Genomic DNA, 13,156 nt, shown 5'->3' on the forward strand with positions numbered 1-13,156 from the left:
TGTTATATATATATATATATATATATATATATATATATATATATATATATATATATATATATATTATTATTAGTATTATTACAAATAATTAGCGGCTGGGAAGAAAATTTAATGGCCAGTACATTTTCTCAAATCACCCATCATAAGTAGTTATGGCAAATCTTAAATTTGGACTTATATACTGTATATTTTAGTATATTATACTGTATTCTACATTGTGTATATATTTTTATATGGGTTATTGAACTTTTACTGGGAAATGCTGCACTGGCTTCATCCACAACATATTTGTTTCTTCACACATTCACACTTTATTTCTCCATCTGTTTTTGCAAATAATTTGCTGATTTTTCTCCATTTTTTTTCTATCATTTGTCACATTGATTTTATTTTTCCTATAATCTGTCTTGTATTGCTATTCGCACTGGCCTGCAGCATTCAGCCAACCTCCATTCTAAAGGCCTCATGCAGGAAGAGGGTATCGCTGCCTCCATTGGGTAAGGTGACCCATGAGGGTGTCAACCCCAGGCTCACCCCAAATGGAAAGGTGCTGACCCTGATCTGGACTGAGAAGCCTTGCTGTGCCTAACCTATCCTACACAAAAAGCCTTGTCATTGCTATAATCTCTGCTGATTTTGCTCTTTTCTCTCAAATGTTTTGTGTGGTTGCCGCTTTTCTTACTGAAAATCGACCTGTCCTCATTATCTACCCACAGCTTTCTGTGTTTGCTGCTCTTTCACAGTTTACCACTGTTTTTTCCATCGGTTTCACACCCTCCTCTCTTGTTCTTGTTTTGCTTTCCTAATTACTCTTAGCAATAATACATAATCTGATGTGAGTAATAATGTGCCCCGATCATGCAGACATGGATCCGATCAAGATTTGGTGGCCTTTTAGTGAAAATGTGGACTACTTCTTGTTGCATTTTGGTCCACACTGGTTGATGATATTGACCACCTTTGTACTAAATAAAATCATAAGCTAAAGTTTCCATCGCTCTTTTTGTTTCTTTCTCTCTCTCTCATTTTGTCTCCTCCATCAGGGTGCAGCCGCACACCAGCCCTGCATTCTCCTCATCAACAGCCACCCCTTCTTCGACACGCAAGGTCAGACAGCTTCCCCAAGTCCCCGCCAAAAGCAGCAGTGTAGAGCAAGGTACTGTCGTTGTCCGCTGACTTGTACTGGTTAGTTTTCCAAATGTTCTTTGAGTAAATCTGCAAAATATGAAATGATCATTTTGTTGTGTATCATGTATGTATTAGCTCTTGCTTCAGAGGAGCGAACACGGCAAATGAAAGTACATACCTTCCGAACACCAGCTCCATCCAGTACCAGCCAGGATCCGGAGAGTACGCTCAAGAATAAACGAGAGGTAAGTGCCGTTTTACAACACAATAGATAGATTAAAATAGATTTTTATTTATTTTTTTGTGAGAGAAGTGTCGTAAGCTCAACAAGGCTGCATTCATTTGATCAAAAATACAGTAAAAACTGTAATGTTATTGTGAAATATTACAATTTCAAATAATTGTTTTCTAATTGTAATATATTTTAAGCTGTAATCTATTACTGTGATGGCAAAGCTGAATTTTCAGCATCATTACTCCAGTCTTCAGTGTCATATGATCCTTCAGAAATCATTCTAATATGCTGATTTGGTGCTCAAGAAACTGTGCTGTTTAATATTTTTGTGGAAACGGTGATAGACTTTTTTAGGATTCTTTGATGAATATAAAGTTCAGAAGAACAGCGTTTATTTTAAATATAAATATTTTATAACAAATGTATTTACTGTCACTTCTCTTGATCAATTTAATGGATCCTTGCTGAATAAGAGTATTGCTAAAAAGTAACCTATAAAATCGTACTGACCCCAAACCTTTTGAGCGGTAGCGTATAGTCCCATCCCAACTGTTTTTAAAAATCTAGAATGCTCAGAACTTATGTGTGCTTTCATTTTTTGTGTATTTCATTCTACCAGATTTATAAGGAGCAGCGAAGGAGCTGTGACAATGTGTCCCACAAGTCCTCAGACAGTGATGTCAGTGACGTGTCAGCCATCTCTCGCGCCAGCAGTGCCTCGCGGATCAGTAGCACCAGCTACATGTCCATTCAATCAGAACGACCCAGGGGTCACTTTAGGTGAGATGCATGGTGTAGCGTCACACTGGACTGTTGCATTAACTGTGAATTTTTGTAGTATTTTGACACTCTGTTTGTGATGTCATGTATGAAATGTCATGCATTCATGTTGTTTGTTTTCTCTTTGTTGGGACTTTATTGTACATTGGTAAAATAAAAATCTGTTGAAACATTTCTTGAATTCTGCTGGGAATGTTAGAGAGCATATTGGTGGTAATAAGCGTCAATAACAATTGATGTAATCTATAGAGTTATAAAATCACAGATTTATCTGTATAGTACCTCCACCTGTTTATTTATAAACATGGTGGTCAATAGTTAATGTCAACGTAACAGTGGTTAATTTACATATATTTGCATTGTGAACGTGGAGTATATATAAGCTTCTGTTAATAAGTTTAGGGTCAGATTATTATGGGGTCAAGAATGGATTAAATTGAATGAAAATTTGACCTTTTTTTATAATATATGAAATGTCTTTATTATTTCAAATAAATTCTGTTATTTTGAATTGTCTATTCATCAGAGTATCCTCTTTTATATCAAAATAGCAAAGAAAAAAATCTGTTTCCCATTATCCCTTTAAATGATTCTCAGTCTCGGTCTTTTCCATGATAGCGTCATTCTTAGATTTTTATGAATTTCGGTAAACTCATTTTGAGGGAAGTGGGGAAAAAAGCAGAAAGAGCACACACAATAATCAAGTGCAGAAGGTCGTATTAACATCAGAATAGTCATTTTCCATTTGTCATTTGGGTTACTGAGAGTCTTTGCTATGTTTTCTCCCAACACCAGCCGTCATATTCATCCATCCAGCCGCACCATGCTGAAGAGTACAAGTGTTAGTGGGGAAATCTACACTCTGGAGCGTACGGACGGCAGTCAGTCAGACACCGCTCTGGGAACACTGGGAGTAGGAGGGAAAAAGCGCAGATCCAGCCTTAGCGCACGTGTAGTCGCCATCGTTGGCATTCCCTCTCGCCGCAGCAGGAGCACCTCTCAGCTCAGTCAGACAGGTCAGACACTTCCAGCCAATCGTATACTTGCACCTTGTCACTTCCTTTGTGTGTGTGTGTGTGTGTGTTTTTTTTTATTTATTTATTTTTTTTACAGTTAAAAGCTCAGATTTCTATGCAACAATGGAATATAGCTTGGACAGTGGTATAGATCAGGTATTGTACTTAATAACAAATATTAAAGGGGTCCTATTATGCTTTTTCACTTTTTCAACTTTAGTTACTCTGTAATGTTGATATTTAAGCATAAAAATATCTGCAAAGTTACAAAGCTCAAAGTCCACTTCAAAAGGAGATATTTTACTTAACAGAAATCACTTTTCAAAAACTACAACGAACGACTCGTTTGGACTACAACGCATATTTTCCGGGATTTGTGATATCACAAATATCGACGAATGGGATGAGACCTGGTTGAGCTGCACTAGAGAAGGCAACGCGTGTTATCACTATGTCGGAGACACTAGCTTTCCCAAGGCAGACGAATTTGAGTGGTTTTTTTTTTACAGTTAAAAGCTCAGATTTCTATGCAACAATGGAATATAGCTTGGACAGTGGTATAGATCAGGTATTGTACTTAATAACATAAATATTAAAGGGGTCCTATTATGCTTTTTCACTTTTTCAACTTTAGTTACTCTGTAATGTTGATATTTAAGCATAAAAATATCTGCAAAGTTACAAAGCTCAAAGTCCACTTCAAAAGGAGATATTTTACTTAACAGAAATCACTTTTCAAAAACTACAACGAACGACTCGTTTGGACTACAACGCATATTTTCCGGGATTTGTGATATCACAAATATCGACGAATGGGATGAGACCTGGTTGAGCTGCACTAGAGAAGGCAACGCGTGTTATCACTATGTCGGAGACACTAGCTTTCCCAAGGCAGACGAATTGGAGTGGTTACAATAATCCAGGTTTAAATCACGCTAAAATTGATATGATTTTGATACAATATTTACACTGAAGCTCACAGGCGGCTACGGTAAGGGGCGTGACATTTCCCGACCAGGCGCCGAGTGGTGCCAATCACAGCACACACTGGCCCAGCTAACCAATCACAGCACATTTCGTATTTCAGAAGTGGGCCTTCATTTGATACATGAACTATTCGAGCCGTTCATGCCAGACTGGGGAGAGAGGTGTTGTAATAATGTAAAATATGTGAAAAATAATAACCTAGTATGAGAGCCTGCTCTAGTACACCCCCAAAACAAAATCAAGACTTTGTAAAAGAGCATAATAGGACCCCTTTAAAATCCAAGACATGCTGCTCGCTGCTTCACATACCATATAGGGCCTTTGAAAGTCACATGTGGACAGTGGTGGTGTACACCTTACAAGAATTAAGTTTTAAATATAACTTTTATACTCTTTTAAAAAGCAGAGAAGCGATACAGGACACAGATAAGTTTCATGGGCTCAGTTAATATAGCCTGAGGTGCCCTCTACTGGTGAAGAAGCTAAAATCAGCAGTTATTATGGCCAGAAATGCTTTATATCTTGAGTAACAATGAAAAGATATTCAGTTGAATGACATTAGTGTCATCAGGGCCAAAAGCGGTAGGGAATTGTCTCCAAAATGGAGACTGACAAATTTTAAGGAGCAATTTCTTTAAAACCATCCTTTCCATCAGTTCAGACCATTTGCCAAGACCGTTGGACGTCTTTTTTTTTCAGTCTTCCTGCTTTACTTAGATTGCTATCTCTTATCAGTGTCTCCTCTTTTTCCGGTGTCATCTTTGTCTGATGGATCTGTGTATCAGGTCTCTCTCTACCCTGTTTCACCTCTTAAAGTAGCATGTGTCTTCAGTCTCTGTTAAAGTGTGGGAGCTGAAACCTCAGGCTGGAAATATGAATGGCAGCATGTTAGCATTGGCAGACTTTCATTGTGTCAGGTGCAGATCAACCCTGAATTCCTATCAGATGTAATGTAGATAAATGCCTTTGAAGTTGGATCTGATATCCTCTAAAATCTCATATTTTAAGCACTGTCTGTTTATAGTTTAATAAATGGACTACTGAAAAAAGAAACAAATTCAAAAAGGATGGCAAAAGAAGTTTTTTTGGCACCACTGTCTGCCAAGCGCTTGGATAATATCTTAAAAGGCCCATCAGATGATAAATCAGAAAGAGTAGCAAAACTGCGATAAATCAGCATTTTAAAAAGCTCCGCTGCTCTATAACAGCTGTTCCACACCCTGCCCACTGCACCAGTCTCATCCATTCACAACCATAGCCAAAACTAAAAATATGATTACCGGAACACTTTCTAAATCTGTATACATGATTTAATACATTAGGTATTATGAAAAAACAACAAACAATTCTTTTAAAGCATTTACTAATTTTAGTTCATGGTAATTTATGTGTATACTAATACATTTTTTAATTGTATAAATTAACATAGTTAATGTAATGCATAAACAGGAATTAACAGTATATGTACTCTACCATTCAAAAGTTTAATGTTGGTCAGATTTTTTTTACACTCTCCAAGGCTACATTTATTTGATTAAAATACAGTATAAACAGTAATATTTAAAAATAGAGTTGATTCCTTTCATGGCAAAGCTGAATTTTCTTATTATCAATATTAAAAATGGTTGTGCTGCTTAATATTCTTAATGGATTAAAAATTATTTTTAATAAAAAAAATTACATTATTATTTTTGTGGACATTTTTTCAAGATTCTTTGATGAATAGATTCTTTTTCAGGATTTATTTGAATACTGTTTAAAAACATAAATCTTACCCTGAAAATGGTGAATCGTAGTGAATGAATTATCATGAACCTAGATTAATAAATGCTGTAAAAAATATTGTTATTGATAGTTGGTTGTAGGTAGTGCATTATACCTAATGCATTAATTGATGTTAACAAATTGAACCTTTTTATAAAATGTTACCAGGATTACTTACTGTTTTAAAACATTATCCATTAAACATTTTTTAATAGTCAACGCTGTTTTGTCGATACCATCTTAACAGTGAACCTCAACATACAGATGATCTTAATGTATTGTATTCCGTAGATTAGTGCCCTGACAGCATTTTTCTGTTTCCTCAAATAATATCAGAGCCATGCAGGTCTTTTAATGAGAATCCCTGGGCATTTTTTTTCTGTAAGTTTTGTCAGAATAAGCCACTGATGGTGGTCTGATGAAAGAGAGCACGATGAGTGAAAAGATAAATCTCTCTGCTACATTTTTACTCAAAACAACTGGCATGACAGTGCCTCTGTGAGCCACCTCCATGGTTGACATTTTCAAAGGATCTGTAATCCATCAAAAGGCCATAAATAGTACGGATGGTGCCCCATGACGTCCAGCAGGAGATGTTACACTCATCAGGGGCGAAGAACTTCATCTTAGATCGCAATATTTTCTCCTGAGTGACAGCTGTAAGAATAGCACACACATTTAAACACCCAGGCACACACACACACCCGTGAATATAAAACTTGCAAAAATCAAAGCAAATATGTCCTTTTATTTATTTATTTTTTGTATTAGACCTGTAATATTTCAATAGAATCCTACTTTATCTATTTATAGTGTCATTGTACTGATCTAGAAATCATTAAAATCCCCAAGACAAAATAACACAATTATCTTAATTATGATGATTCATTATTTTAACCTTTTGACAGAACTAATATTTTTAGTTTAAGCTTCTGTTTTGTAGGTCTTGCAGATTCGTTATGAAAGCCCTGGGAATGGTAATACTGTTGTTTTTTTCCATCCACAGAAGCAGCCAACAAGAAAGCAAAGGGATCCAGTCAGATCCAGCGCAGTCAGGAGACGGGAATGGCAGTGGAGTATCCCCGCAACGTCATGGCTCGCCAAGCCAGCCGAGAGTCCACTGATGGCAGCATGAACAGTTATAGCTCTGAGGGCAAGTTAGTATCCAAAGCAGTGTAAACCCCTTTTTTTGCATACTCACAACTTTGCAGTTCTAAACCACATATTTATGTCAGTTTTTTTCCCTTAGAATTTTGCATCAATACCTCAGGTGTTTCCATAAATATTTATTTATCTGTTCGTTTATTTCTTACAGTTTGTCTAGGGCCATCATTTATTGCATAAACCCACGTTGAGCTGCTGTCAGAGCTGCTTTTATGTGACATGGTACTGGACAACAATTTAAGCAAATCAGTCATGATCCAATGGTGATGTATTGAGATATATTGAGTTTGGGCTCAGGAAGGGTTTTTTGGTAATTAAATTGATACTTCCTTTTAGCAAGGATGCATTCAGTGGATTAAAAGTGTCAGTAAAGGTTTATATAAAGTTACAAGAGATTTATATTTCAAATAAATGTTGTTTTGGACTTTATATTCATCAAAGGGTCCTTATAAAATGATCACGGTTTCCACAAAGGTATTAAGCGGCACAGCTGTTTCAACAGATAATTATAAGAAATGATTCTTGAGCACCAAATCAGTATATTAGATTGATTTCTGAAGGATCATGTGACACTAAAGACTGGAGTTGAAAATTCTGCTGAAAATTCAGCTTTGCCATCAAAGGAGTAAATTACATTTTAAAATATATTCAAATGGAAAACAGTTCATTTAAATTGTAATATTTTTCACTATATTACTGTGTTTTTAATTAAATAAACACAGCCTTGAGCATAAAATACTTCATTAAAAAACTTTTGAATGGTAGTGTACTGTATGCATGACGATGTATAATGTAACCCAGTCGTAGTTTATGCTATTTTACCCAAAGCTGACCTGCTTCCCAACTCACACTTGCCTTGTCTCTGGTGTTTTTATGCATTGGCTGCAAACCCATCACTCATAGATAAGTGGTCTCTCAACAGGCTGTGTGTCATGTTCATATGAGCTTCTCTCATCTAGATTTATTTGGAAAAAACATAAGGATAAGCTAATAGAGAACAGTCTGATTTACAGAGCTAATGCTGTGTCCACTACTTTCTCAGCTCCATCTTTGGAGCCAGATGGCAAGCGGTACTCCCCTATAATAATTAAAATATCCATCATCTGCAAAGAGGGGTCTTGGCAGGGTCTGTAGCTGCGCAGAAACGGCAGTCATGCTTCCCTTTGCGGCTTCAGAGCGGCGGTTGGTCGGTTGACCTGGCCACCGTGTCACTCCACAGAGTATGACTCTGTGACTCCATGATTTAAGGCTTATTTTACATGAACATGTTTTAAATAGTCTGAAATCACATAAGGCTGTTCATATGGTAGCTCGACACGGGCTGGCACGTTCCTTAGACATTCCTGCAGTAGTTAGGTCATGGAAATTGCGCTGGTCTCAAAGGAAATATTGAGTGTATTAAGAGGGGCCTTAACGCAAGACAGGGTTTACATACCATACCATACACAGCACAAGTCTGCTGCTGGAGGAGATGGGCTGCGTTTCACTAGCTTTTGAACTCTGTATGAGGGCAGTAAGCTCATTCTGGAACAGTTGATTTCATCCAAATAAACTAATTGTTTTATAGGTTTTTGTTTGTTTTCATATGTTTGTATCTACAAAGGATTCAAGAAATTAATTTTTGAATTTCTATTGATTTATGACAGCAAAGTATTAAGAACAGCTGAAGATAACAAGAAATTTACTGTAAATTGTATTTGAAATGCTGGCTTACAGTATATCTATCTATCCGTCCATTCATTCATTCGTCTATCTGATAACCTGTGTATGTGTGTGTCTCAGTCTGATCTTCTCAGGGATGAGATTAGGGGCCGACAGCCAGTTCAGTGACTTCCTAGATGGTCTTGGCCCTGCTCAGTTGGTGGGTAGACAAACACTTGCTACGCCTGCTATGGGTGAGTAAACATCTTCATATATGTATGGACTAAAGTCTATCTAAGTTGAATTTGCTGCAATGAATTTGATTTTTGTTTTGTTTTGTAGGAGATGTTCAGATTGGACTGATGGACAAGAAAGGGCAACTAGAGGTGGAGGTTATCAGGGCCCGTGGTCTTACGCCTAAACCAGGTTCCAAATCGCTGCCGGGTGAGAGTGTGTCAACACTACATAAAAAAATTCTCATTAGTAGTGAATAATACTGAATATAGATCACGGAGTCATTGTGTCTTCCACTTATTGTGTAAACATTGTTATTGTTATGAGTAAATTAATCAGTTTTAAGTATATTGATTTTTTTTCCTATGTAAGCATTAGGAACCAATAAAAATGGTCAGTAAGTTTTTTTTAATAGAAATTAATACTTTCATTCAGCAAGGATGCATTAAATGTATCAAAAGTGACAGTAAAGACATGTTACACAAGATTCTATTTCAAATAAATGCTGTTCTTTTGAGCTTTGCATTTATCAAAGAATCCTGAAAATGTCACATGAAAAATGTTAAAGATTTTCCACAAAAAATGTTAAGCAGCACAACTGTTTTCAACATTGATAATAATAAGAAATCTTTCTTGAGCAGCGAATCAGCAATTAGAATGGTATCTGAAGAATCATGTTACACTGAAAACTGGAATATATTAAAATGGAATACTTAGAAAAAATTTAAATTGTAAAAAATATTTGACAATATTAATGTTTTTAATGTATTTTTTATCAAATAAATGCAGCATTAGTGAGCATACAAGACTTCAAACACTATAAAAAAATCTTACCGACTTTTGAACGGTAGTGTATTTGTAGTTTTTATAGTGCTTGGACTAACAGAAACATGTGTTTAAATGTTCTTATTGGAGTGATTACAGCTAGGAAATTTGATGATTTATACATTGTACTAATTGTAAATATGACATGTGCCACCGCCAGGCACTATAACTGCCTGAACGGCCCTAGTTGAGCACTACGTCTGCTCTTCACAGCTCCCTATGTCAAGGTCTATTTGCTGGAAAACGGAGCGTGCAAAGCCAAAAAGAAAACCAAGATTGCACGAAAAACGCTCGATCCTTTGTATCAGCAATCGCTGCTGTTTGAGGAAAGTCCGCAGGGTAAAGTTCTCCAGGTAGGAAGCGAATTTCATTTGTTTGTTCCCGATATGCCTCCAAAGTCCAACATTTGTGCGCACTGACCACTGATTGTGTCTTCAGGTAATAGTCTGGGGAGATTACGGCCGCATGGACCACAAATGTTTCATGGGAGTCGCCCAGATTCTTTTAGAGGAGCTAGATCTTTCTAGCACAGTGATCAGTTGGTACAGACTGTTTCCCCCTTCATCACTGGTCGACCCGACGTTAGCTCCTCTCACTCGTCGCGCTTCCCAGACCTCGCTGGACTCTTCAGGGCCACCGGGCATCAGGTCCTAGTGAACAGACGGGAGTGCGAGGCGAAACAAAACACACGACCCAGTGGACCAAGGACCGGAGGCAACAATCAGAACCAGAGCGGCAGATAAAGAGACAGATGGACAGAATCATGATCAAAGCTTTGCTGAAGCCTGACAATCACTTCTATCTTTTACTTTTGATCTTTGGGTTGTAGAGATTTCCTTTGATCCACTCTGCTCCTTTACTGCATGTTTTGTTGCTGAGATGACGATTCGACCCAAATAAAAAGAGAAGGAAGGGAGAGGCAGCCGAAACGCGATCCTGCTTCATCTGACAGGAAGCGGAGCCCACAGTGGCGCCGGTAGCCTAGACTGCTCTGGTCAGTCAGCACATTTATTGTCTCACATGTGTTTGAGAGTTAGCGAAAGTGAGAGGACAGCACTGCCCTTCCTCTATATTGCACTTACAGGAAGTCCCTCTGCTGAAAGACCAGAGGTTGAGGGTTAAAGGTCAAAATTTAGTCTTCTCAGAGAGTTTCCTCTCTGCATCACGGATGCTGCATCCAAGGCCCCGCCATGTGCCGGTCTGGCACAAACTCAGACTCAGATTTATGTGACTGCGATGTGTGTGTGTGTGTGTGTGTGTGTGTGTGAGAGAGTGTGCGTCTAAGAAGGCAGGGACGCCTGAGAACCTTTTAAGTCTGTTTACAGCAGTCGCTACCGACTGCTTTGCCTTTTCACGTTACTGTTGATTTGGTAAATAGGCACACTTTGTAGAATGTGAAAACATGTTTCATGTTTTCTGACGTCTGTGTCATACGAGCTTCATGGAAGACACAAAACCACTTGTATTTGATTCACCGGGACTGTAAGAAGCTGCCATAATCATTTAGGTTCCCTGACAGGAAACTGCAGAAACGGTCACTATGCATTAGCATAACACATTTGATTCCCAGATTTCACGCGATCACAAACCATATCTTACAGGCCTTTCCAAGCATTTTTAATTATATTCTGTTTGGTAAAGGACCTGTACATTCTGATATTCAAATTTCTACCCGACTAGAGTTTACATTATTTTAATGCAAGCACAAAAAGAGAAAAAGTTCAAGCTTTTGGAGATTAAAACTAATACAATAGAAGAGGCCAAAATCAGAAGCTTCCTACTTTTAGCTGTTTGTCATCAGTTTTCAGTTTAGTTGATTATAAAACCAATCTCACAGATCCCCCCTGAGCATTTTGAATGTGACAGTGAGACGTTCCAACAAGGGGAACAGATGCCACCAACGAGGGGAACAGCATGAATCTGGAACTGTTCCAAGTTGCATGCACATTTTGTAAAACAAGACAGATGAGAAAAAAAGAGACTACAATAAGTGTGTGTTAGTTCCACAAACTGTAGGCCAGCTTGTATGTTGCATGTACTTGTACAGTTTGCTTGTACTTGATATAAATAGATTATCAAATAAAACTAAGCCATTCATTCCATGTGTGGGCATTTGGCCGGGTTCAGCCATGCACACAGGCCTTATTTTGGGGCTGAATGTCTATAATAATTTTTAAGTTGTTTGATTTTCTTTTTTGTTTTGTTTAGTTTTTTTTAAACCCTGGATGGAAAATTAAGTGCTGCACTGTAGTACTGAGCAAACACAAGGCCCTATTTTTATTAAAGAGCTATCTGTATATGGAATATAATTACGAAGATCACAATGACTTAGAGATATATTGATATTGAAACAGAGTGTATCAAGTAAACATCACTTACGTACATGCATATATGTAAATATGAGTCTGCAAAGAAGTTTACTTATATTTAAAAAGCAGCCCCATTCAAGTTAATGGATCAGTGCTCTGTCTCTTGGTTCTGCTGAGCGGAAGAAGGGATGCCTCCAAAGTTTTATTTTAGTGATGCCCAATCTGATGAGAGAAATTTGGACCTCTGCCGACCTGTTGCGTTATCATAAATGCTCATGAATCCTTGTTTCAATGAGAAGTTTACTTTATATGCCTGGTTAGGGCAGAGTTATTTACTTTGTCAGTATTATTCAAGGATACTGATTGTTTACAGTTCGTGTGTTCCACTGAAACAAAATTGAAAGTATTCACTGCAACATTTCTTGTTTGTACAGCAGACGTGGCTCAAATAATGTGTATGTTTTATATTCAAGAGTTCATTTTTATTATTTACAAATAAAAGACTGTGTGAAAGAAAATCTGTGTACTGAATTTTATATATATATATATATATATATATTATTTTTTTTTTTAATACGTTAAAAGCTTTTACTTTGTTTTTATTTATAATCCATGCTAATTTAAAAGGTGTAAGAATATTTCTTTACCAAATATTTTAACAATTAAAAATGATTAAATTATTCATATTTTACATTTTGTCCATCCCCTCAAACCAAATCAAGATCAGTCTAGTAGCATCCTGTCCACCAAGCCATCATACTGATGCTAAACGTAATCCAGTCCCTCCACCACGTGGAGACAAATAGCATTACACTTTTCCTTCCTTTTGTTTAGTTTTTTTAATAGTTATGCAATGGTCACTGTTTAACAAAAATAAAAATACTTCTGTCAGTGCTTCAGATTTCTGGAAATGTGACAATAGACTGTGTTGTGTGTTTATAATGGGTAACTGTTATGCCTAATTCAGTTATATGGCTAATTGTAATTTAATGTCAGTGTCTGTTTAGGTGAGCAATAAAAGTAGCCATTCTGAAGTCTAGTTGAACATAACCTTAAAGAAAAAAAGCTTAGCC

The 13,156-nt window shown here is 37.1% G+C and overlaps 1 protein-coding gene across 1 annotated transcript in view; it reads left to right on the top strand.

The window, feature by feature from the left end:
* The window catches only part of LOC107585332 (regulating synaptic membrane exocytosis protein 2-like), a 21,836-nt gene extending 9,280 nt beyond the window's left edge, over positions 1–12,556 (top strand). The window contains exons 8-16 of the mRNA XM_016272330.1: positions 1,044–1,156; positions 1,264–1,373; positions 1,983–2,143; positions 2,939–3,159; positions 6,917–7,067; positions 8,857–8,969; positions 9,058–9,159; positions 9,988–10,127; positions 10,213–12,556. Coding sequence (XP_016127816.1) covers positions 1,044–1,156; positions 1,264–1,373; positions 1,983–2,143; positions 2,939–3,159; positions 6,917–7,067; positions 8,857–8,969; positions 9,058–9,159; positions 9,988–10,127; positions 10,213–10,428 — 1,327 coding nt within the window. The 3' untranslated portion in view covers positions 10,429–12,556. The remainder of the gene's footprint in view (positions 1–1,043; positions 1,157–1,263; positions 1,374–1,982; positions 2,144–2,938; positions 3,160–6,916; positions 7,068–8,856; positions 8,970–9,057; positions 9,160–9,987; positions 10,128–10,212) is intronic.
* Positions 12,557–13,156: the final 600 nt, after the last annotated feature.

The sequence above is a fragment of the Sinocyclocheilus grahami genome, unplaced genomic scaffold (assembly GCF_001515645.1).
Source record: "Sinocyclocheilus grahami isolate Dianchi unplaced genomic scaffold, SAMN03320097.WGS_v1.1 scaffold69.1, whole genome shotgun sequence".
Taxonomy (NCBI): Eukaryota; Metazoa; Chordata; class Actinopteri; order Cypriniformes; family Cyprinidae; genus Sinocyclocheilus; species Sinocyclocheilus grahami.